The sequence below is a fragment of the Hemiscyllium ocellatum genome, chromosome 11 (genome assembly GCF_020745735.1).
Source record: "Hemiscyllium ocellatum isolate sHemOce1 chromosome 11, sHemOce1.pat.X.cur, whole genome shotgun sequence".
In the NCBI taxonomy this organism is placed as follows: Eukaryota; Metazoa; Chordata; class Chondrichthyes; order Orectolobiformes; family Hemiscylliidae; genus Hemiscyllium; species Hemiscyllium ocellatum.
The window spans coordinates 74,743,837-74,770,619 of NC_083411.1; the positions used below are offsets into that span (position 1 = coordinate 74,743,837).

The window sequence follows — 26,783 nt, forward strand, 5'->3', positions numbered from 1 at the left end:
TGGCAGTTTGTTGTTGTTTTCCTCCTCTTTTAATGAATTTTATGCCAGGAAGGATATTATTGATGGTCTTGAAGGTTCCCTCTAATTTGTTTTGTTTACTGATGACAAAGGTGTCATCCACGTAGTGTATCCACTACGTAGTGGGTTGGATGGTTGGCAAAGCTGTTTATTAGAGTCTCTGCATTACTGTCTGTGCTAAGAATCCTGATATCGGAGATCTGATTTATAAAATACCGTGCAAGAACTGTAACAAATGCTACGTTGGACAAACAGACAGAAAACTAGCCACCCGGACACATGAACATCAACTAGCCACAACACAACATGACCCTCTCTCACTAGTATCCTCACGTAAAGATAAGGAAGGACACCACTTTGACTGGAACAACACATCCATCCTAGGACAAGCCAAACCGAGACAAGCATGGCATTCCTACTGGAACTCATCAACATTGACTTGGATCCCATTTACCATCCCCATGAGAAAAAGAACAGCAAATCCCATCACCAACCCAAAGAAACCAATCATGTAAATAGAAAGCAGGAATCGTCAGCAGTGTTTCGTCCAGAGGCTCACCGAAGGTGTTAAGTAGTATGGTGACGAAACATCTGGAAATGAATCTTCCAGCTCTGAGCGTAACTACATCCAGAACCTCAACCTGAGCTACAAATCTTCTCAAAATTCAATAAAGTGAATAGCCATGGCCTTTCTCCCAGAGTAGAGGAGTACAAAACTAGGTGGCATCGGATTAAGGTGAGCAGTAAAAGATTTAAAAGGGACCCAAGAAGCAGTGTTTATATGCAGAGGGTGGTGCTTGTATGGAATGAGCTGCAGAGAAGGTGGTGGAATTAAGTACAATTACAACATCTAAAAAGCATCTGGATGGGTACATGAATAATAAGGGTTTAGTAGGATATGGACCAAATGCTCTTAATTGGCACTGTATCAGTTTAGGATTAATTGCAGCCAAATGAACCTAGGTTTCTGTGTGGATGTTACTTTGAATGTTAAATAATTTAATTTCAAGCGTATTTAAAATGAAGACAAATTTTAAAGAAAATCGTGAACAGAATTGGTCAAAGAAAGGACAAATCAACAGGACAAAAGACTGACGAGGATTTCCTATACTGTATAGCACCATTTTATCTCTGGTATTGTGATTTGATTTACTTCAAATTTTTAACATAGACCTGGCTGATATACCTCTTAATTTTCATTTTTCTCTGATAGGTATAAAAATAGTGTGTAATATGTCTATAGAATGGAAATGTATATTTTAAATTTAATGTATTATACATTATTGCAGCTAAGCCTTTGCCTTTTCTTAACAGCTCTTATTTGCCAGGTGACATGGCATTAGGTGATTTGTTCTTAAGGAGAGCTGGCTGGCACAGGCTTGGTGGGCAGAATGGTCTCCATGTGCTATAAGAATTCTGTAAAAGTAGATTAGAACTGAAATAAAAAGGCTTTGAAGCTAAATGATTTTCACCAGTTCATCCAATTTTGATTTGTCTTCCCTTTACACTTTTCCTGATTAGTTTCTTTCTTGTTCTATTTTAACCAGTTTTTCAAACTGCGTACCATAATACTTTTCAAAGTGCTTGACATTCCCAGCTCTGTCAGGAACAGCAGCAACAGTCTGATGTGCTGTTTCGTTGTAGGTGGAGATTCATTGCAGGAGTTCCATAAGCCTGCCAGTTTTATTATTGTATTTCAAATATTCCTTCCCATGTTTGGCTACTGGAGCCTTTTTGGCATTTTTTAAAATTAGGTTTCATTTCATGCAGTGTTGTCAAAAAGATATCACAGTCAATAGGGTGAATGGGAAATCTTAAATTGTTATAATTTATACAATTAGAGTATTTATGTACATTACTTCGAGCATGTGTAAATACATCATGGTGCAATCCCAGTTGAATGTGGAAACCAAATTATGCATTTGTGTATCTTGGAATAAGTGCACTGGATCCTGTTTAAAACAAAAATGGTTTTTATATGGATTCCAACTTTTTCAAAAAGGATCATGGGGACACCAAACTCTGCTGCAATCCCCATGACAACATCCTCACCAATCAGAATCAAATTCTTAGTCTGAAAATTAAAGTTGACAGTTAATTGTTCTTTCTGCATCTCCATGCCAACTAATCAGTGCCCTTTTATCATGCTGTATAAAGTTTCTCTTTTTTTTTCAAGCCTTTTTCTTGCATCCAAACTTCCTTTGTTCTGATGTCAGTTTGTCTAATCGCACTCCTGTTCATCACCTTTCACTATGTTCTGACATTAAAGGTACTATATTAATACAAGTGACTGCACTGCTGAGGTGAGTGAGTAAGGAATGCATATAAGAAAGATAGAAGAGCTTAATATTATTTAAATGAAGAAACCTGCAGCATTGAGGGATTTTGGATCCTTGTGTACAAGTCACGAGTACAAGTAATAGGGAAGGCAAGTGGCATGTTAATCTTTGTATTCAAAAAGGTTGGAGTATGAAAATATTGCTAAGACTATACAAGGTTTTAGTTAGACCACACTTCGAATTCTGTGAACAGTTTTAGTCCCTTTTATTTAGGAAAGATATATTGTCATTGGAGGCAATCCAGAGAAGTTTCATGAAGTGGATCCAAGGAATGGAGAGATTTTCTTATGAGGACAGGTTAAGTAGGTCTGTATTCATTGGATTTACAAGAATGAGAGTTGACTGTTTTGAAACATAAGACTCTTAGCAGGCATGACAGGATAGGTACTGAGAGGTTGTATTCCCATGAGGGAGAGTCTGGGACCAGGGGGGACGTTCTCAGAGAGATATCTGGGTGACCCTCACCCCTTAGACAGAGGAGGAATTTCTTCTCCGAGGATAGTGCATCTGAAATTCATTACCACAGTGGGCTGTAGAGGTTGGGTTACGAAGTATATTCATGACTGAGATGAGAGATTTTTAATAAGGGAATCACTGGTTAGTGGGGAAAATGCAGAAAAATGAAATTAAGGTTTATTTGATCAGTCATGATCTCACTGAACGGCAGAGTGGCTTCCTTTTGCTCTTATGTCTAAGCTTTTATTTTCCATCTGGATGATTGGAAATGTAACCTCATTTTCTCTAATCTGATCTGCTAGTACCTCCCCATTAATCTATTACTACATTGTTTATCCTGGTCTCTACTTAATGTTTGCCCTAATTAACCTCATTCAGACTTGTAGTTCTGGCTGTTGCAAAACATCATCCGTACAGTAGATTCAGATAGATGCAGCACTATTTCTCAACCTACGTTAATCTATTGTAGGGATAAAAGTTTAAAATTCATTTGTATCTACATTGTGTGTTGAACATTTACAAAGGTAATTTGTTTTCTGCCTAATCCCTGGAAGCACTGAAATGTTGAGGTGCATTTTGCAAACATTTGCCATCCTCCTGTAAGCTTTCCGACAGAATCGTGTCTTGACCTAACAATGAGCACCGATGAGCTGTTGATTCATGGAGGACATCATTCCACTTAAATTGTTTTTCACCTGACTTTCTTTCCCCTTGCTGTCCTGCTCCATACCACAATCCAGTCATGGAATACTGAATCAAACTTTATTATCCCAACTGAGGATACTAAATATAAAACTGCTGGTCTATTCATTTATATTTCACTGAGCATTGTCTTCTCCTCCTGGGTTAACAGAAGAGCAAGATCATTTAACATGGATAAAATAGTATGCAAATGAATTCCATTGTCATTATCGTTAGAAATAAAGGAAGTCTTGGTTTAATATTGACACGGCAAATGTTATTTCACTTTTTTTCTCATAAAATTGTAAAAAAAATTGTTTTCTGTTGCAAGTTTGACTTTAACACTGTTTTTCACAGACCTATGTTCTCTGACCAACCTGCTTGCTTTCCCTTTTCTCCAGTGCTTCCACTCCTGCATTCAGTTGTAAAGTCCCTCTTCCTTCTCCAGCCCCCATTCTTAACCTCGATTCTTACTTTTAAAGCCTCCAGTGTCCGTTACCACTGTTAGGACTCCTCCTGCTCCAGCATTGCTTATGTTTTATAGAACATAATATAGCATAGTAGAGGCCCTTTGGCCCTTAATGTTGTGCCAACCTTTTATCCTACTCAGATAAATAAACCTACATACCCTTCATTTCACGATTGTCATGTGCATATGCAAGAATCACTTAAATGTCCCTAATGTATTTTGTTCCTGTCCCTGCCCTTAGCCTGCCTTTCATTCCTGTCTCCGTGTCACCTTTAATGTCTCCATTGTCTTCTCATCACTGGGGACATTTTGCATCTCTATTCTCCTGACTTTTGTCCTGAACTTGCCCTGAAGTCCTGGGCTCTACATAGTGGTAGAAGTTAGTATGTACAGCAAGTTCTAGACTTACAGTGCTACTTGCACTGACCATTTTGTGAAACTAAATGGAGCTGAATCAATTAAAAAATCATCAGGTGGGTGTTATTTTATCATTTATTTAAATTTATACAGTATTGTATTATATTTATCTTCATTTAGATGTCATTTCATTTATATAAGTAGACATTTGAGAATGTACGTCATTTCATCTTAATGTTTTACAGATGTTTTCTGCTGAGAAATTTACACCTACACACTGTAGCCTGTACATTTTTTCTTAGACAAATGTCTAAAGGAAACTAACTCTGGTTTTAACATTGACTTCTGTGGGAATCTGATTCACATCCACTTTTTACATCAGCCAAACTGTGAAAGCTAAATGAATGACAGCAAAATAAAGATATGAGAGAATGTACACAGAAGTTGCATTTTTATTCTTGATTATTAATTTGGATTGTTGAACTTTTAGAATTGAACTAACTGCATATTCATATTACTTGACAGGTATATAGGACAATAAAAGAGGATCGAGAAAGGTACAAAGCAAGAGTAGAAGAAATACTTTCAAGATCAACTGCAGAAAAGAAACCTGAAAAGTTGTCGATAGAGAGTATGTATGCTTATTACCTCACTCCCACAAATGTACAGTCCTGAAGTGGTGCCATTTCATGTTTGGCAGCAGCCCTTTGGAATTATTGTGTTGAGAGTAGTAAGCTGTGAATCAAATTATAAACTGGGAGACTTTGAACTTGGAGTGTGGGGCTTTGTCATTGAATCCTAATCTATACCCTTTTGCCTTAGCTCACATTTTCCACCTGAACTACTGGACTGCAGTTAAAAGTCAAAAAGCTGTCTGATTTTGCTTCTCCTTTTACCTCCTGCCACACCTGCTTTGGTTGAGGCCAGTTACAGTGACCCTGGTATAATTCTGACATTGAGCTGATTTATACTGTAATGAGCCTTAAATTGATTTCATTGATATGACTCTGCATAATAATTGCCAGTATATGTATTGACTGAGCCAGCAGGACCTTTAGAAAATGATGAATAGTTTGCTTGATTCTGTAATAATTGGGGGAAAAAAAACTTACCATTCCAAAGTTCTGTTGATCTTAGCGAGTTTTGAGAAGATTTGTAGCTCAGCTTGAGGTTTTGGATGTAGGTTTGCCCAATGAGCTGGAAGGTTATCTTCCAGACATTTCGTCACCCTTTTAGGTAACATCAGGCATCAGGCGAAGCTCTGCTGACAATTCCTGCTTTCTGTTTATATGTTTGGGTTGGTGATGTCATTTCCTGTGGTGAAGTCACTTCCGGTTCACTTTCTCGGGGTGGTAGAGTGAGTCTAACTCTGTGTTAGTTGATTGAGTTCCGATTGGAATGCTATGCTTGTAGAAGTTCTCGTGCTTGTCTTGTCCTAGGATGAGTGTGTTGTCCCAGTCGAAGTGGTGTCCTTCCTCATCAGTATGTAAGGATACTAGTGTCAGAGGATCATGTCTTTTTGTGGCTAGTTGGTGTTCATGTATCCTGGTGACTAGTTTTCTGCCTGTTTGTCCAATGCTATTTTGTAAATGACATCAGTTTTGCTTATTGTCTGTATAGGGTCTCAGACCCCCCTGGCAACATGGTAGCCCACAAACCGACCAACACACTAAAACAGCAACAAATGAAGTTGAAAGACCCTATGCAAACAACAAGCAAAACTAATGTAATTTACAAAATACTGTGCAAGGACTGTAACAAACCCTATATTGGGCAGACAGGCAGAAAACTAGCCACCAGGATACATGAACATCAACTAGTCACAAAAAGACATGACCCTCTCTTACTAGTATCCTTACATACGGATGAGGAAGAACACCACTTCGACTGGGACAGCACATCCATCCTAGGACAAGTCAAACAAAGACATGCATAAGAATTCTTAAAAACATGGCATTCCAATCTGAACTCTTAAAAACAAACACATTGACTTGGATCCCATTTATCACCCCCTGAGAAAAGGAACAGGAAGTGACTTCACCGCAGGAAATAACATCACCACAGGAAATGACATCATCAACCCAAAGAAACCCGAACATATAAATAGAAAGCAGGAATTATCAGCAGTGCTTTGCCTGCTGCCCAATAAACATGTTACCTAATAGGGTGATGAAACGTGTGGAAACGAACCTTCCAGCTCAGCGAGCAAACCTATATCCAAGTTCTGTTATCTAGTTTAAAAAAAACTATGCTGTGAGAAAGTTTATCTTCCATTAAGTATAATTATTAAATGGAGCGAACACCTGTATTTTGCTTTTTAAAAAAATCACCAGGGAAACTCAGCAGGTCTGGCAGCATCCATGGAGAAAAATCAGGGTTATTAATGTTTTGGGTCCAATGCCTCTTCCTCAGAACTGATGGTAGCTACTTGTATTTTGCAGCTTGCTCTGTTCACTATTGCAGAAAATTGGAAGGAAAGTACAGTGAAGATGAAATTCTCAGACAATTAACCAGTGTTAACCAATGTCTTATGTGGAAGAATGACTGCCCCTAGTTAATTTGTATTCTAATTTTCCTCTTCCTCTGTGAAAGTTTTTTTTACAATAGTTTTTTAATAGTGCAAGGTAAATTTATTTTTTGATTTCATTCTATTGAGTCTTAGAACTGACATGCTTCTTTACAATACTGTCTTAATTAATAATGTTAGAAATAATAAGTTGTACTTTTAAATTTGTAGGTGAAAAAGAAGAGGCGGTACCGGCAGATGGAGGTGAATCTTGTATTGCATTGTTGCTTTGTTCTTCCAGACCATGGCATCACTCCCAGCTATGTAAACAAGCAGTACTGGTTAGAAATTCCGGTGTATTTCATGTTTTCCTTCATTCCTGATTCTGGCCAAGTTAATTTATGGTTTACATCGAGTTGGATGAAGAATGAAAAGTTTCCTTTTATCTTTGCAGGAATATATGTAGGACTGCAAGCGTGGTATTTGGAAAGTTAGTGTCAAATGCCCTGTTAAACTTTAAACCAAGCCCATTGCAACTTTTGAAATCTTATCTCTTGTCTATATGATATCGATATTCCAGTACTTTCAATTGGGAAGAGAAAAATGGAAAAAGAGAGAACTTTATTTTAATAATAATTAGTTTTGTTTATAAAGTACTGCCAGATGTAGTGCAGGTAGCAGGATGTGGATAGTAATATGAGAATGGTTCAATAACACAATCAGCATATAGATTGGGTAAACCAATTGAACACTGAAGCTGTGGATTGTGCTAGGATTGGATTTCTTGACCAGTATGTTAAGCCAAAGTGAGGGCATGCTGTTTTTTGGTCAACTATTATGTAACTGAAAAGGACTAAATAACAATTTTGTCATAGAGCTTTTTGGGATAAGTAACCATAATATGATCCAATTTAATGTTATGCTAGAAAATGAGGTAGTTTAATCTGAAACAAGGGTATTAAATTTGAATTAAGGGAAATTATGGAGGCATGAGGCATAAATTTACTGAGATAGATTAGGAATATACATTAAAAGGCAACATAATAGGCAGTGGATATATTTTTTAAAACTATTACATGATTTACGTTAACTATACATTCCTTCAATGTTGCTACCTGTGGCTAACAGAGGAAGTTCATGGTTATATAAAGTTAAAAGAGGAGGCCTTAAAAGATACCAGAAATAGCAATAAATGTCATCAAAGAAGGACCAAGAAATGTTTAAGGAGAGGGATAATTGAATGAGAGTGCAGTCTTACTAAATACATAAAAAGGGACTGTAAAAGCTGCTATAGCTACATAGAATCATAGAATCCCTACAGTGTGGAAACAAGACATTCGACCCAACAGGTCCACACCCAGAATCTACCCCACACCCCCATCCATGCAACCCTGCATTTCCCATGGCTCATTCACGTAACCCATATCTGTGGATTATATGGGCAATTTAGCATGGCCAATCCACCTAACTTGCACCTCTTTGGACTGTGGCAGGAAACAGAGTACCTGAAGGAAACCCATGCAGACACTGAGAGAGTATGCAAATTCCACACCGACAGCTGTGCAAGGCAGCAATTAAACCAGGGTCCCTGGCGCTGTGAGACAGCAGTGCTAATCACTGAGCCCCGTACAATGAAAGGAAATGTTTGGCTAAGGCCAACATGGGTCCATTACAGCCAGATTCTGAGGAATTTATAATGCTGAGTAGAGAAATTGCAGAGAAGCTAAAGATTACTTTGGGTCTGTTTTCATTGAAGAAAATAAAAGCAGTCTCCCAGAACTAGAGATCCAAGTGGCTAGAGAGAAAATTGGAGTTGCAAGAAATTAACCTTCATAAGACATTGTACTGGAGAAAATAATGAGGCTGAAAAGAGAGAAATCCTGAGGACCTGATGTAGGGCTGGACAGTATTGAGACAGTTGAAGCATTGATGATCATCTTTGAAAATTCATTAGATTCTGGAATGATTTCTGCAGATATAAAAATAGCAAGGTAGTATTTAAGAAGTGAGTGAGAGAGAAATCGGAGCTGAAGATATGTTAAATTTACATCAGTCAGAGGGAAATGTTCAAATCTGTTACAAGGGATGTGATAATAGAAACTTGGATGATAATGATCAGATTGGCATAGTCAGCATGGATCTGTGATTAGGAAATCATGCTTGACACACCTGTTGGTATTTTTTTGGAGATGTAATGGGCAATCCCTGGATTGCGAATGAACATAAGAACCAGGAGCAGGAATAGACCATCCGACCCTTCGAGCCTGCTTCGCCATTCAATAAGGACATGGCTAATCTTTTTGTGGACTTGGCTCCACTTGCCTGCATTTTCACCATATCCCTTATTTCCTTTATTTTTCACAGAAGTACCTACCTTAGCTTTAAAAGCGATTAATGAAGTAGCATCAAGAACTTCCCTGGGCAAGGAATTCTATAGATTAATAATCCTCTGCAAACATTCTATCTGTCTCTATTTTATCGATCCCCTTCATAATTTTATGTTTCTAGAAGATCCCCTCTCATTCTTCTGAATTCCAATGAATATAATCCCAGTCTACTCAGCCCCTCCTCATAAGCCAACCCCCTCAACTCCAGAATTCCTCTGCACCCACTGCAGTGCCAGAACATCCTTTCCTTAAGTAAGGAGACGGAATCTGCACACAGTACTCCAGGTGTGGCCTCACCAAAACTTTGTACAGCTGTAACATTACTTCTCTGCTTTGAAACTCAACCTCTTTAGCAATGAATGATAAAAAATTCCAATTGTCTTCCTAAGTAACTTGTTGTACCTGCAGACCAACCTTCTGCAATTCATGTACAAGGACACCCTGGTCCCTCTGCAAATCAGCATGCTGCAACTTTTTACCATTCAAGGAATAATCATTTTGCTGTTCCTCCTACCAAAATGTATGACTTCACATTTACTAACATTGTATTCCATCTGCCAGACCTTTGCCTATTCACTCAATGTATCGATGTTCTTCTGCAAAGTTTCACAGTCCTGTACACACTTTGCTCTGCCACTCATCTTAGTGTCATCGGCAAATTTTGATACCATACACGTGGTCCCAACACCGATCCCTGAGGCACCCCACGAGTCACTGATCGCCAGCCAGAATAGCACTCATTTATCCCCACTCTTTGCTTCCTGTCAGCCAACCAATCCTCTATCCATACTAATACTCTACCTCTAACGCCATGCATCCTTATCTTATGCAGCAATCTCATGTATGGCACCTTGTCAAAGGCCTTTTGGAAATCTAGGTGCACCACATCCACTGGGTCCCTGTTGTCCACTTTGCTTGAAATGTCTTCATAGAATGGGTTCCAACCTGGAGTCCATTCACAGGTCAATTTGTATGCAGGTCTGGGACAGTGTAAAGCAGTTGTTCATAAGTAAAAGAAACATTCATATCCTGGGCCTTTAAAACCCTTGTATGGGATTGAATTTATAGGTACAAGCATTCATAGGTTTGACGTTCGTAAATTATAGACCCACTGTAGTAACAAACTGAATAAAGGTGAACTGATGTTCACAGTACACTTAGGTTTCAGGAGGCTTTTGATAAAGTCTCCAACAAGAACCTGGTTGGAAAAAAATTCAAGCACAAGAGATAGGAGACAATGTACTGTGAGAAGATTTGTGGCTCGATGCTCGTTGTAGTGGTTCTGTTCGCCAAGCTGGGAGTTTTTGTTGCAAATGTTTCGTCCCCTTTCTAGGTGACATCTTCAGTGCTTGGGAGCCTCCTGTGAAGCGCTTCTGTGCTGATTCCTCCAGCATTTATAGTGGTTTGAATCTGCTGCTTCCGATTGTCAGTTGCTGTCCGCTGCAGTGGCCTGTATATAGGGTCTAGGTCGATGTGTCTGTTGATAGAATTTGTGGATGAGTACCATGCCTCTAGGAATTCCCTGGCTGTTCTCTGTTTGGCCTGCCCTATAATAGTGGTGTTGTCCCAATCGAATTCATGTTGTTTGTCATCTGAGTGTATGGCTACTAGGGATAGCAGGTCGTGTCGTTTCGTGGCGAGTTGGTGTTCATGGATGCGGGTTGTTAGCTGTCTTCCTGTTTGTCCTATGTAGTGTTTTGTGCAGTCCTTGCATGGGATTTTGTACACTACGTTGGTTTTGTTCATGCTGGGTATCGGGTCCTTTGTCCTGGTGAGTTGTTGCCTGAGAGTGGCTGTTGGTTTGTGTGCTGTTATGAGTCCTAGTGGTCGCAGCAGTCTGGCTGTCAGTTCAGAAATGCTCCTGATGTATGGGAGTGTGGCCAGTCCTTTGGGTTGTGGCATGTCCTCATTTCGTTGTCTTTCCCTTAGGCATCTGTTGATGAAATTGCGCGGGTATCCGTTTTTGGTGAATACCTTGTATAGGTGTTCTTCTTCCTCTTTTTGTAGTTCTGGTGTGCTGCAGTGTGTTGTGGCCCTTTTGAATAATGTCCTGATGCAACTTCGTTTGTGTGTGTTGGGGTGGTTGCTTTCATAGTTCAGGACTTGGTCTGTGTGTGTGGCTTTTCTGTATACCTTCGTGGTGAATTCTCCGTTCGGTGTTCTTTGTACCATCACGTCTAGGAATGGGAGCTGGTTATCCTTTTCTTCCTCTCTCGTGAATCGGATTCCTGTGAGTGTGGCGTTGATGATCCGGTGTGTGTTCTCTATTTCTGTGTTTTTAATGATTACAAAGGTGTCGTCTACATATCTGACCCAGAGTTTGGGTTGTAATTGTGTTAAAACTGTTTTTTCTAACCTTTGCATTACTGCTTCTGCTATGAGTCCGGAGATTGGTGAGCCGGTGGGTGTTCTGTTGATTTGTTCATATATCTGGTTGTTGAATGTGAAGTGTGTTATGAGGCATAGGTCCAGTTGTCTGTTATGTATGTCCAGCAGGTTGGATATTGTTTCTCTGGCTATTATAGGGCAGGCCAAACAGAACAGCCAGGGAATTCCTAGAGGCATGGCACTTATCAACAAATTCTGTCGACACATCGACCTAGACCCTATATACAGGCCACTGCAGTGGACAGCAACTGACTACCGGAAGCGGCAGATTCAAACCACCATAAATGCCCGAGGAATCAGCACAGAATCGCTTCATAGGAAGCTCCCGAGAACTGAAGATGTCACCTAGAAAGGGGACGAAACGTTTGCAACAAAAACTCCCAGCTCGGCGAACAGAACCACTATAGACAATGTACTCTCACGGATTATAGCCATGTCAATAGTCTTGAAGGTAGTTAATATCTCTTAGTTTGGTGGAAAATAATAGTTTGATTGTCATAAAAGAGGCAAAAGAGTCCCGTTAATTTGGCGCGTTGTGGTACAAAAACGTAAACTACAACTTAGGGCAAATGAAAACTATATAAATGCTCTGAAATTTTCAGTTAATGTGCAAGAAAGATTAGTACACTACATGGACCCAGTATTGTTTTTGTCTAGAAATTGAAAGAGCCTATATGAAAGCAACTGAGGCAGAATTGCGACTTTTAAAAGGAAACGTCTTATGTCTGTTCACCATTTCAAAGTTAGCTCTATTCACTTGACTGTTACCAAGAATAGGGGAAAAGTTTGTGAGGAAATGTTGAGCAGCTTGGGCCTGTACTGATTGGAATTTAGAAAAATGAGGGGTGACCCTATAAAAACATAGAAAATTCTTTGGGGACTTGACGGAGTAGATGCAGAAAGGTTGTTTCATCTCATGGGAGAGTCCAAGACTAAAGAACATAATCTCAGAATAAGGAATTGCGCATTTAAGGTGGAGATAAGGAGGAATTTTATCCCTGAGGGCAGTTAATCTAAGGAATTATATACTGTCTCCCCCAGGGCAGTTGAAGCCGGGCCATTCTGTATGTTCAAGTCGAGAGATATTTTTAATCAGCAAGTGAATCAAGGATTGTAGGAAAGGACAGGAAAGTGAAGTTTTGGATTATTGGATCAACCATGAGAAAGAGGGCAAAATGTTAGTCATTTGGAGACGGTGCCTGTTTAATCACTGTAAACAAAAGATGCGATCACTTTTGGAAACACGTCTTTGATGTAACTTTTCTATCGGGACCTTGAGATCTTCTTCAGATAATCCGATTTTTAGATAATTGGTATTCATATAATCAAGGTTCCCCTGTAAATAGAAAGCAGACATCATTAGCAGTGCTTCGCCAGGAGGCCCACTGAAGATGTTACCTAGTAGGGTGACGAAATGTCTGGAAATGAACCTTCCAGCTCAGCGAGCAAACCTGCATCCATTGGCATTATATGTTCATTGCAGGAGAGGAACCCAGGTCACAGAAGCCAGGGATGATGAAAAGTTCAGTGTCATTTGTTCTTGATTGGTTTCGTGTGCAATTTAATTGCCCTGTTAACTGTAGGAGAGCAAATGATGATGTCAAGAGAAATAATTCAAAACAGAGATACCTCAATTATCCAAATATTGGATTAACCGGCGAGATCACACGATTCTGATGCCTGGCTAAATTATGTTATCTGGCATTCGATTATCCAGAATTCAACTGAGTGAACAAAATATTCCCTGCCCATATCCTTTGGATAATCGAGTCTCCTCTGTAAATGCTTCAGTTAAAAAAGTCTAGTTAAGGCCCTTTTGCAAAAAGATATTGCTACCTTTCTAATTGTTGAAGCTTGTAAACATGAAGATGATGTTTCCAAGAAGCACTTTTGAGATAATAATTGTAAACATTTGATGAAATGCATGCTTTTTTTGAGCAAAGTATGTTATTTGCAATTTTCATGATTGCTACTTGATACAATTTCTACCTGTTCTGTTTGTTAATTAATGTAACATTACATAAGGTGTGTGCTGACCCGTTGCCAAATCCATTAGAAATAACATTCGTGGCAATGAGTAGCCACTTTGTAGTTTTGAATATGTTGTCACTTGAAGACATTCCTGGAGATGCATATTTTACCTATTGATTGATGGTAAATTTACTTATTTGTTTGAGGTTTTGATAAGATCATTGCTAATGCTGAATCCTGTGCAGATAGAATTTGGTTAATAAAGATGTTCCTTCCTTTATGACAGCATCAACAGTTGTGCCAGTCAGTTCTCGGCCTGATATCCCATCACATGCTCCTTATCTTCTGATCGGTGGTGGAACTGCTTCATTTGCAGCAGCTAGATCTATCCGTGCACGAGATCCTGGAGCAAGGGTTGGTAATGATTCGCTTTTCATTAGACATTTATCTAATTAAATGCACATTTGGATGACTGCATTCCATAATGTTTGTGGGTGGCGCAGTGGTTAGCACTGCTGCCTCACAGCGCCAGAGACCTGGGTTCAATTCCCGCCTCAGGCGACTGACTGTGTGGAGCTTGCACGTTCTCCCCATGTCTGCGTGGGTTTCCTCCGGGTGCTCCGGTTTCCACCCACAGTCCAAAGATGTGCAGGTCAGGTGAATTGGCCATACTAAATTGTCCATAGTGTTGGGTAAGGGGCAAATGTAAGGGTAGGGGTATGGGTGGGTTTCGCTTCGGCGGGTCGGTGTGGACTTGTTGGGCCGAAGGGCCTGTTTCCACACTGTAAGTAATCTAATCTAATCTAATGTTTAGGTGATTAAGGCAGTCCTCAGGACTGTGCCACTTTCAATGTGCGCTATAGTAGCAGGGCAGAAAGTGGAGACCTACAGTTGATTTCAGGACCTGCTCTTACAGAAAGGAACATCACCTGGCCTTCTGGCTCCTGATTGCTGTTCAGTGACACCTTCTGTAGGCCAATGCATTAAAATGTCAGTTGAAGACTGGATAGTTTTTCCTACAGTTGACTATCAAGTTGATATTGTGTGTTCTTCAGGATCATACAGAGAGAATAGACATTTGAGCTAAGTATTGAAACTTGGTTAGTACCAGTGAGGCTTTATTTCCAAGAAGGATGCATTGCTTTGAGAAGTAGAAGGGAGAAATAAATCATGTACAGTAGCCTGAACAATGATGTATTCTCAATTTATAGCAGCAAATTTAATTCTGTTATATTTCCTCAAAAAAAAATGTGTATCCCTCTTGCAACCTGCCCTTCCACTTTTTCTTTGAGGGAATCTGCAAATTTGGCTGCAGTAGATTTGCTTACTCCAAGTCATTAATATATATTGTAAACTGTTACAAGTTCAGTACTGATCTCTGTGGAACCACACTGGTCACAGGTCACCAACATTTTAGAGTACTTAATATTGATTCTTTGCTTCACCAGATGAAAATGTAGGACAGGAATTAAAGCTGAATATGAGGTGAGGACGTAAGCATCTTATTATAGCATATCATCTGACTCATCTTGAGAGTCTGTCAGGTACTTTGGCAAGGCATAGAGGTAATAGAATCGAAAATGAACTTCAGTTGATGAGATAGAAAATTAGCGCAGAATCTCATTTGGCTAAGAACTAAAAAGCATCTTCCCATCTGTGATATGGCATATCTGTTGTATTGCTGTCTTGGTTGTCAAACAAGTCAGAAGTGTCTAACAGCATTTTTATGGGGTATAGTCACAATCTAGATTTTTAAATGCTTGGTATTTTCTATATGTTTCAGGTCTTGATTGTTTCAGAAGAACCAGATTTGCCTTATATGCGGCCACCACTTTCAAAAGAGCTGTGGTTTTCTGATGACTCCAGTGTACCAGAAACATTGAGATTTAAGCAGTGGAATGGAAAAGAGAGAAGGTCGGCATTTGACATTGTTGAAACTAAGTCACTTTTTTGGTGCATCTTTTCTGTTCCAACTTTACAATGCAAAGTCCTCACACCGCTTTGAGCCCCATATCTAAGGAAAGAAATGCTGGCAATGGAGGGTGTCCAGAGGAGGTTTGCAAAAATGATCCCAGGGATGAAGGGCTTGTCATATGAGGAGCAGTTGAGTCTGTACTCTATCGAGTTCAGAAGGATGAGGGGGAAGCTGCTCGAAATACTGAGAGGCGTGCAGAGAAGATATTTCTAGGAGTTGCAGAAACTAGGACAGGAGGGCACTACCTTCAGAGTGAAGAGTTGACCCTTTAGAATTGAGATGAGGAAGAATTAGACCCGGGTTCAATTCCCGACTCAGGCGACTGACTGTGTGGAGTTTGCACGTTCTCCCCGTGTCTGCGTGGGTTTCCTCCGGGTGCTCCGGTTTCCTCCCACAGTCCAAAGATGTGCGGGTCAGGTGAATTGGCCAAGCTAAATTGCCCGTAGTGTTAGGTAAGGGGTAAATGTAGGGGTATGGGTGGGTTGCGCTTCGGCGGGTCGGTGTGGACTTGTTGGGCCGAAGGGCCTGTTTCCACACTGTAAGTCTAGTCTAAATTCAGCTAATGAGTAATTAATCAGTGGAACTCATTGTCACAGAGGGCTGTGGAGGACAATTATTGAGTGTATTTAAGACAGAGACAGGTAAGTTCTTGATTAGTAAGGGGATCAAGGGTAAATGGGAGAAAAGGTTCGAGAAGCATGGACAGCCATGATTGTATGGTGGAGCAGATTGATGTCCAAATGGCCTAATTCTGTTCCTATAATCTTATGGTCTAACAATAAGAATTTTTGATTTCTACGTTTCTCATTTTTCCAAAAAAGCATTTTGGAGAGAACACTGAGTGATGGGCCTCCTTTTCCTTCTTTTTGGAATGACAATTAATTGAGATAAAATACATGTGAGGAAAATGTCAAATCTTTTTCACAAAATTCACTTCGTATTTTCTTCTTCTACGGTACATTACTACTTATTTAAAAGAGGCAGAAAGATCATTCTTGACCATTGAGCACCCCTTCAAAACCAGTTTTTGTAGCCAAATTGACCAGATTATACACAAGCAACAAATACATGGAAAAGCTAATTTAGATGATGGGTTCAAAGTATGCTATCTTAGTTTGCAAATGACACAAAAATGGGCAGAAAAGTATGTTGAGAAAAAGACATGGAGATTGCAAATGGATTGGTTGAGTGATTAAGCAAAAATCTGACAAGGGGAGTGTAATGTGGGAAAAATTGAAGTTGTTCACTTTGGCAGGAAGAGTGAAAAAGCAAATGGGAAACGACTGCAGAAGTCCAAGGTATAATGGGATTTAGCTGTTTTGATGTACGTGTCAGATAAAGTTAGTATTCAGATACAGCAAGCAATTATGGCTGAGGAATATTGTCTGTTGTTATAAGAGGAATTGAACATGAAAATATGTCCTTCAGTTATACAGGGCTTTAGTGAGACCAAACCTTGAAGATTGCACAATTTTGGTGTCCTTATTTAAGGATGTAAGTCTGTTGGAAGTGACTTAATGAGGTTTAGCTAGAGTGATACTTGGAATGACTAGGTTGTCTAATGAGGAAACAAACTGATTTATTTCCGTTGGAGTTTAGAAAATGGAAGGGTGACTTGATTAAAGTGTATACGATCCTGACTTTTCTTAACAAGGTGAACATTGAAAGGATATTTCTTGTAGGTGTATCCAGAATTAGGGGCACTGTTTTTAAATTAGGCATTAACTTTTTAGAACAGATGAGAATTTTTTTCTGAGAGTTATGCAAAGTTAGAACTCTGCCTCAGAAGATTATGGAGCTAGGCTCATTGATATTTTTAAGGCAGAGGTAGATTTTTGTTAAGCAATGGAATGAAAGTAAATGGGACACAGAATTCAAAACTCAAACAGATCAGCCGTGATCTTATTGAATGGCTGAATTTCCTTATCCTGCTCGTAATTTGTATAACGTATCCGTATTTTATCAGAAAAAAAACGAAAATGGCATATACAGAGGAACCTTGATTATCTGAAGGACATGGGTGTGAAGAATTTTGTTTGATTAATGGAATGCTGAACAACATAGTTTAACCAAGATCGGGATCTTGTGATCTTGCTGGATAATCCTGTATTCGGATTATCGAATACGGGATAATCAAGGTTCCTCTGTACAAAAACAGTGAAATACATTTTAGAAAAGTGATGCTAAAGAGTTCCTGTAGTAAAGCGGCCTATTAGGATCATAGCTTCATGCTGAAGATCAGTAGAAGTTCGCTAAAATGGTGAATTTAAGTATTTTAACCATGGATCACTTAATTAGTGAGGTAAACATTAGAGAATAAAACTAGTAAAACATGAGTGCTCCTATTTGCACTAAAAATTCAAATGCCATAATTTCATCCTTTTTGTATTTACAGTGCAATTATATCTAGTATTTAATAAGGTGGTGCGGTCATATAGTTAGTAAGCTTAGTGATAGTGTGTTGAAATGTTAAATTGGAAGACCAACTGCTGAGATTGTGTTCATTATACAAAGAGAGACAATTTATACATAATGGCACTTGAGGGAATTAACATGCAAAGGCTAGACTTGAGCCTCTAATTAAGGAATTGCATTTTGTATTTTCTTAAGTCATCTGCCTGGCAGGTAACCAGTCTTGGGTGTTCTGAATTTCAATGCTGTTAAGTGTCACCATTTTTAAAATGTTGCTTGCTTTGTTACTCTCTGTAATTCACATTTACCACATTGCCTCCAAAACTAGATGAAATGTCTCTGAAACCAACTAATCACGTAATTGGAATCACTGAATTCAAATATCCCCACATATTTCACCCTGCATCTAAAATGTTGTGAAATACGTAGAGGTTAAGATGCTGCAAATCAATAGGATAATCAAAACATATTACAAAGGTAGCAAGAATTACAGGTCATTCTCATATAGTAGGTGTTTCATTAATGCAAATTCGCTATAATGTGATTGATGAATTGGGATACTGCTTCTTTTAAAGCAAGAACTTTTAAAGCATGTATTAGTCAAAATGTGATTCCGGCCCCATTAGTTTAAATGGTGCTGCTTTGACTCAATTTTCTTACAGCATGGGATTGCACGAGAATGGTACTACTCTGTTATAGCAGAACTGTTAATCTGCCAAAGAGAACTACAGAACAACCTCGGTTATCCGAATGGCAGTTATCTGAATTTCAGATTATCCTAACAAGATCTCTCAAGGTTCCGTAAAAACATTATCCTTATCCGAGTAGTCAGTTATCCGAACAAAATAGTGCTTCCTATCTCGTTTGGATAATCGAGGTTGTTTTGTAAATACATTGGCACTAAAATCTGTGATTTGAGTGGCTACAAAATCACTAAAGGCTAGGCATTCAGATTCCTAGCTTCTTCGTGGGATATTAAGCACAAGATTGACTGAAGTTTTTTCTCCACTATCTAGAGAAGGTGCATGAATGCTTTTGTACCTAGTAACAGAAAGTTTAAATTAAAGGCCCTGATTTTTAAGTTGTCACGTTACTTCTCAGTTTCAAAAGACGTAAGAAGAACATAGTTAATCTGCCATCTTCGTTTTACAGCATTTTCTTCCAGCCCCCATCTTTCTATGTCAGTCCTCAAGACTTGCCTTTTGTGGAGAATGGAGGAGTGGCTGTATTGACTAGCAGAAAAGTGAGTCCAAAATCAAAAGATTGTACCAGCTTATTATCTGAGTTTGTATTTAAAAATGGTGGAGATGCTCCATAATTTTCTATAATTCAATATGTGCTTGCTTAGTTTTAGAAAGGGTTTGTCTCAGGAACTGCATGTTCTTGCACTTGATAGAAATGTTAACAGGACTTTCCATTTCTCATTTTGTTTTAGTGAACTTGCTCTGACATTTTGCTCTGACATACTTGATACCATATGAAGTCAAGCTTGGGTTTAAAAAAAGAAAATTCTGTGTGGGAGGCCTTTTTTAATTTCAAGATGTATATGCACTCTACATTTGCATCTCTAGGTCTTGCACATGGATGTCCGAGGGAATAAAGTAAGATTGGACAATGGTTCTGAAATTGCTTACGATAAATGTTTAATTGCAACAGGTAAATGTTTCTTTTCAATCATACATGACCCTTTTGAATTTAATTTATGACCATATCTGAGCTGCATATTTATTGCAATTTATATTTTATTTGTAAGTTTAAGTAATTTGTGCTACTTAGTTTCAGTATTAAGCACAAGTAAGCTATGGTGGAAACACTTTTATGGATTTCATATGTTGTGAACAGGAAATACCTTTAGAAACTATGGTGCAAAACAAGCTAATTTTGTTTTCTTTGGCCAGTGTTTTATTTTTCAGATATGCTACTCAGGCCATAATATTCTTTTTCAGGTTCAATGCACAAAGGGAGGAGAATTACACAGTTCCATAAACCCAACCTGTCAATATAGTCACCTGGACACCCCTTATTTTCAATCTGGGGAAGCAGGTTGGATTAAGATTCCAGAAGCCCAAACAAGCCGCCTGCCCCATTCACCCACTTATTACCATCCTTCAAGAGGAAGTGACTTACCCAGTGTCACCCAGGATCATATTCTTAGAGGATTACATGGGGTTATTTTGACTCTTCAGGAAGGTGGCCTGATATTCAAAACAAATCCACAAAGTTTCGACCTGCTCATGGCTGCTATTAAATGATCAGCTGATTCCTCAAAACATGCGTGTGCAAAACCTGTCCTGACTCCACTCCTGTCCTAGTGATAATAGGAAGTACTGTTTTCAGAAGTGGGACTTAGGATTTTGGTCATATTACCACAACTGAGTCTCTCATGCCTAAAATTTGGGCTTTAATTTTTCTTAGTCATAGTCACAGAGTCAAACATTATGGAAACAGACCCTTTGATCCAACCAGTCCGTGCCAAACTTAATCCCAAACTAAACTAGTTCCACTTCTCTGCTCCTGGCCCATATCCCTACAAACTTTTCCTATTCATGTATCTGTCCAAATGTCTTTTAAATGTTGTAATTACGCCTGCATCTTTGCCTGACCTTGCCACACAGTACTCCTACAATCATATAGTGCAAGCTCAAGAGCTCAGTGAGTGACAATTACAAGGGGGGAGCCCACAACCCACTGACTTTATAGTATGCCATCTCTGTTTCACTATTGCCGTATGAACATTTTTAAAAAATGATTCGAAGAACTTTTGCTTAAGTTTGTTCTTCCTCCTCCCCTTTCTCTCTCTTTCTTATTCAACCTTCTCCTTCTGTCCCTAGGTGGTACTCCACGTAACCTTCCAGCACTTGAAAGAGCAGGAGAAGAGGTGCAAAAGCGAACAACTCTATTCAGAAAGGTACAATATTACTTCTGCGAGTTTGCCACAACCCCTGGTTCAATTTTTGTAGATTTTCTTTTTCACTTTCCTAGCACTTAAACTGCAACTCATTGTCGAAGACAAGGTTTTGAATATAGGACAGGAGCATTCAGTCTTGACTTGTATTAAATTAGCTGATTGAGGGAGAGTATTAGAAATGCTACTCAATACCCCTCAATTATGGGTAGGTAAATTATCTGGATTTGAATCCTGATTGTAACCAGTGATCCTTATTCACTGAATGCGTGCGTTTGAACAGTTATCCACATCTAAAGGAGGGTCTGATGCTGTCCAAAGTCAAGCAGGTTATTAATGCTTCCTGTCTGGCTGCTCACAGAGCTAATTAAGGGAATATTGAGAATGCCAACCCTTTATGGAATGTAGGAGATTCAGAATGATAAAGCAATCAGACATTTCGACATGCTGCTCAACTCACCTACATTGTTTGATCCCAGCAGACATGGTGTCCAGTCATTTTGTTCATTGCAATTTTACTTTATTAACTTGGATTATATCTCATTGCAGTAAAAGATAGATATGATCTATGGGCTGATTCAGGACAATTACTAAGCTAACATGGACTATTTAAACAAAGGAAATCCCTAAATGCAAAGCAATTTAAAAAAAGAAACTCAGCTACACCAGAAATAAAAAGTTGAAAATGTTTATTATTATGTTTTATTCTTATTTTAGATATTAATTGTAAAGGTTCAATTTGTCTTTCTACAAGGATCTATCTCATGGCAATTTTCCTTTTTAGTTTTCTTAATTAATTAACTTAGATATATCAATTCTTCTAGCCAGGCCTAATGACTTGCATTATAATGCTCAAGCTCTATATTAGTTTGAAGTAAAAATAGGCAATGAATTTTGATCCCCTAACTTAGTTACATTTCTTTCACAAACAGCAAATCTAAAAGATAGCTGATTTTACAAAGCAATTATGGTTTTCCAATCTTAATTCAGTAACACCTACCCAACACCAATACATAATCATAAGAATGTATACTGCAAATTCTATTTGACCAACCTCTATAGCTGGTGCACTTCTTGTAGTAGGTTTATTTCACCATATCTTTGCTGCAAACATTCTCCTTTCTCCCTACGTGTCCTGAACGTATTGAACAATGATGTGCTGATTCACAGTTATGAGACACTCTCAATATATTTCGCTGAGTATGTGTGAGCTTAAAAAAAATGCTTATTTTCCAATAAGTGCATACTTTTCTTCATCCAATGTTTATGTACACAATGCTTGGCATAATTTATTTCCTTTTCCTCCATCTCATCCACCTTTTCTAAACCTTGAGTCTCTGAGTCTAGTTGTAAAAATGCAGCATTTGTATACCTTTAACTTGTACAGTAAACATTTAGTCAAGAATTGAATGGAATTAATTTAACTTTGCACCTCTGTAGCTAAACAAGTCTGATGCTAACTAGCTAAGCCATCAGCCAAGTTAGCAAGCAAGCATAAACTCCCTTGATGTTAGATGAAATGTTCTCACATGCTACACAGCTCTCAGTTGCAGGAAATGTTGCTACTTGTGCAGTGAGGTTTTGGTAGTGCTAGCAATGTAGGTAAAACAAAACAAGACTGAGAGAAAGCAGGAGCATGACATTAAGATAGAGGATAAGCCATGAACATCATTGAATGGCGGAGATGGCTTTTAAGGTCTAATGGCCTACTCCTCCTGGTTTCTCTTGCTATGTAAAGTGTAAAAATTTGCAACATCATTATTGGATTTCAGTTCCACTAGTCATAAAAAGTAAAAAGTGTATAAGATAGAACATCTAATCCAGTTCAATGTATGATTACCTTTCCAAGTTCATAGTGACTGCAAACATTTCTGCACTTGCAAATGATAGCCAGCATGCATGCACTGGAACCTGATTAAGGATATTAGCCTGCTGGATGTTTTTCTTTGCTCACATGGCTCGCCTCAAAATCTCTTTGGCTGGCTGTGTACTACTATTAACTGTGAGGCCTGAGTGAAAGTAGTCTACTCTGTCACCATAAAGCCAGTGAACTTAAATTAACCTTAGCAATTAAACTTGTTCAATATGATATAGCTGAGACATTGTTAGATGATTGTAAAGTAAATTATAAATTCATGCTATGGGGGTGTAAGAAGCAACTTTGCTACCTGTACAAAATACATTGCATCCTTGCAGTAGCTAATTATTGATCATAAATTGTCCATTACATTCCATTAGCTGTCTACTAACTGAGGACTTAAGAAAGGGAGCTACTTGAGACAGTGGATTCAGATAGGGCGTTCAAGTTACAACCAAGGAGATGGAGGAAGATTTACAGATATTAAGTCGAAGTAAGGGAGGAAATATTACAAGAAATTTTGGTATGTTCAAAGTTAGCCCTTGAATGTGAACTGATTTGCTGGGTATGGGACTTAAAATCATGAATAACCCCAAGCATAAAGCAAACAAAAACAAAAAGCTGGTTTTGCCTTAAATTTCAGATGGAAATAAAATCCAGTCCACTGGAGCACATAATAAAACCTATCCCAGTTTGAAGCAAAATCAGTTTTTCTCTATAAATTTTATTGAAATTTCAAAATGGACAACAAACAATATTATGTTGAATAATGAGACTTCTGTTTGCTCAAAAATCTCATAAACCATAAAGTGATTTCTAAAATCCCAAGCCGAATTGTTTATATTATATGTGACAACAATACTGCCATTCATTCCTATGTACGGTTGTCTGGAGGAATGATTTCAAAGTCCAGTGGCGAACATGTTGTAGAATATTTGATGCAAGTCTAGCTGACTAATTAAATTCAAAAACAGAATATCTCATCTAGGGTTTAGTTTTGTTTGACAGGAGGGAAAGCGAGCTTAGTATAGTGATGGAAAAACAAATTATAATAGTACATTTAGAATTCTTGATAATAACGTGAACATTTTTATGGGCAGGGTAATTCCAAGAAAGTGGACAACAAACAAAAATCATATTATGCTCTTATACTACGAGAGATCTTTTAACAATAGATTACTTAAACCTAAAAACACATACTATGCTTTAATTGAAAAGGTTTGGAAATAAAACCATAGTTTGTATTTTGTAATTTAATATGTGGTTAAAAGTTGTTAGAAAAAATAAATTAAATATGAAATAATGCTGTGACTGTATTTGTGTATATGTTCATGAAGTGGGTTGTGAGCAATGTCTCCTCTACTTGATACAAAATTCATAGACTGCATCATAGAGATGATTCTGACTCATGGTGCAAACACTCAAGTTGAATAACTGTCCTTGGCATTGAAAATAAATCAACTGTTGTCTCCACACATCTGCTATCTGTTTTGTTCATTGGCTTTTCAAAGGCTGGGTAATAAGTCAGAGCTAGCATAATTCAGGGAAAATGATTATTAATACCCTTATCTTTAGTCTTGTCAACTGTTTCTATGCTTTGGATAAGGTTCCCATATTATCTCCAGTTGATATTTCTTGAACTTTTTGGATCAGTTATATTCATTCAATTCCTGCACATAGATGCGATAAAGCATTTCGTTGCAATCTAAATGATAATTAATCATTTTGTTAGCAGTTTTTAAACATATAATGTTATACTTCTTACCTAAAAGCAAAATTGTTTGGGGATGGTAATCAATTTTTATTTTAGTAATTAAAGGTCAGAGGATTTTTTTACAGCAATATTTCTATAGTTTAAATTTATCTGCTATTGCCATTAACTTTCTGTGGCTTGACAATGGGATTCTTAGAAGAGATTCTAAAATCCAAGTATAACCACTAACCCCCGACCTCTCATTGTAAATCGACCAAATGCCGAGAGAACACAATTTGGTTTAACTGGTTTTCTTGGGGAGAAACAGAATTATACTTAGAAATCTTGAGAGTACAAAGTTACTTGAACAAATTGTCATAAAATTGAGGAAATAATTTGAAATGTTTAGTACAAAGTCAATTAGGTCCCATTAGTGAAGGCTAAAACTGCATTAGAATTTTTAAAAAATTTGCGCTTGTAAGAGTGAAGCAATGAATTGAACATGTTTTCAAGTGTTTAAAATTACACACATGTTCAGGAAGAGAGAAACTTTGCAGGAGACCGAGACAGGTCTTGCATCCTTCCAAAATCAAATGAAAGAAAGTCTTTTCTACATACAGAGGTCAGCATACATGAAACAACTATTCCAATCTGGTTCCTAATAGTGCCCAGTAATTGGCATTGAATTAATGTGATATCTCACCATATGGATGGCTTTTGTACAAAATACAACTTATTTGCCAAGTTACTATGAGTCGGGATTAGTACAATTCTTGAACTAGCATCAAATTTATGCTGTGACCTGGAGCATAATAAATAGTGTTTGGGACTTTTTTTTAATTATATGTTCTTTGCAGAAGAAATCCACAGAAACCACTTTCTCTAATGTTGACTTTAAATCCTCTTGCAGATAGAAGATTTTAAATCATTGGAGAAGATTTCAAGAAATGTGGGGTCTATTGTTATTATTGGTGGTGGATTCCTGGGTAGCGAATTGGCCTGTGCTTTGGGAAGACGTGGTATGTTTTCTTTTAGTTTATTATCGTGAGCAATTGAGTAGAATGACCTATATTCTCTGGCGTTTAGAAGTGTTTCCGATTTTTAAGGGGGTGTGACAGCAAAATGCTAAGAGACACTTACCCCTACCTGGAGAGTCTAGAATGAGGGAGATCAAAGAGATTGACTATTTAGGACCGAGGTGAGAAATTTCTTTTCTCTAATGGTTGAAGGTTTTTGACATTCTATATGCAGAGGATGATGAATTCTTGGTTGATAAGTATATTAAAGGTGGAGATTGATAGATTTTGGACACAAATGGGGTTGGGGAATTTGGAAGTGAAGCAGGAAAATTGGATGAGAAGTGAATAAAATTAATCTGTGACATTGAATCACAACAGACTTGAGGTACTATATGTCCTCCTGTTGATATTTCTTATCAGATTGAGGGCTAGATTTTTTGTACATTCATAGCAGATGGATTGGAAACCTAGTTGAGAATGTACTTGTACTATGTTCTTGCAAGGCATGTTTCTATCTGTCTCTGATAGGTAAGTAGCATTTGTGGAGGAAATGTTATTAAGTTTTGGGGAAAATCAGGGTATGTTATTAATTTACTAGATCCTTTTGAAGTTGCATCATTTTAAATTAATGTGGTCTGGTCTGAAAGCTATATTGTATTTCATATGTCAGCTGCTTTTGGACTAATAACTAAAATCTATACATTCGTTAAACTAAATATGGATTTCAGTTGAAACAGCTGTTAAATACAAGCATATGGCTAACATTGCTAGACTGAAGATAACCTCAAATTTACACACATTAACTGCTGACATGTCATCTTTACTGACGTGAGCCCTTAATGTTAATGGTAGCTCTCCCGATAGTGCTTTGGGTTCAAACATAAACACTCTGTCCCATTGTGTGCTTGAGTTGCTTATCTCACCTGAGACCATCTCTTTGCCTTGATTTGACTTTATACCAGTGGAATAAGGTTTGGGAGAAAAACTGGCCAGGTTTAGAACATGAGTCAAGATTAGAGTGTTGCTGGAAAAGCACAGCAGGTCAGGCAACATCCGAGGAGCAGGAAATTTGACATTTTGGACAAAAGCCTTTCGTAAGGTTTAGAGCATGCTGAATGAATGGATGACTACTGACATTCTCTGTCTTGGTCACAAGTATAGAATGGCCAAATCAGTGAGAGATTTTGTCCATTTCATCGAGAGTTGCATATCATGGGACCTTCAGGAGGGAAAAGAGGTCTGTTAAGCATAACAATGCTTGGCTAATCTGTCCTTCTAGTCAACAGATATGTGTCCTCCATGTGTCAGATGTCTCAATTAACAATTTTTTTTGTGTTTGCAAATAATTC

General features: G+C 38.2%; 1 protein-coding gene across 1 annotated transcript in view; it reads left to right on the plus strand.

Moving 5' to 3' along the window:
* Positions 1-26,783, plus strand: part of aifm1 (apoptosis inducing factor mitochondrion associated 1) — a 50,511-nt gene that overhangs the window by 11,074 nt on the left and 12,654 nt on the right. Inside the window, exons 3-10 of the mRNA XM_060832211.1 lie at positions 4,846-4,951; positions 7,058-7,090; positions 13,859-13,986; positions 15,356-15,486; positions 19,112-19,202; positions 19,531-19,615; positions 20,791-20,867; positions 25,326-25,434. Of these exons, the coding sequence (XP_060688194.1) occupies positions 4,846-4,951; positions 7,058-7,090; positions 13,859-13,986; positions 15,356-15,486; positions 19,112-19,202; positions 19,531-19,615; positions 20,791-20,867; positions 25,326-25,434 (760 nt within the window). The remainder of the gene's footprint in view (positions 1-4,845; positions 4,952-7,057; positions 7,091-13,858; positions 13,987-15,355; positions 15,487-19,111; positions 19,203-19,530; positions 19,616-20,790; positions 20,868-25,325; positions 25,435-26,783) is intronic.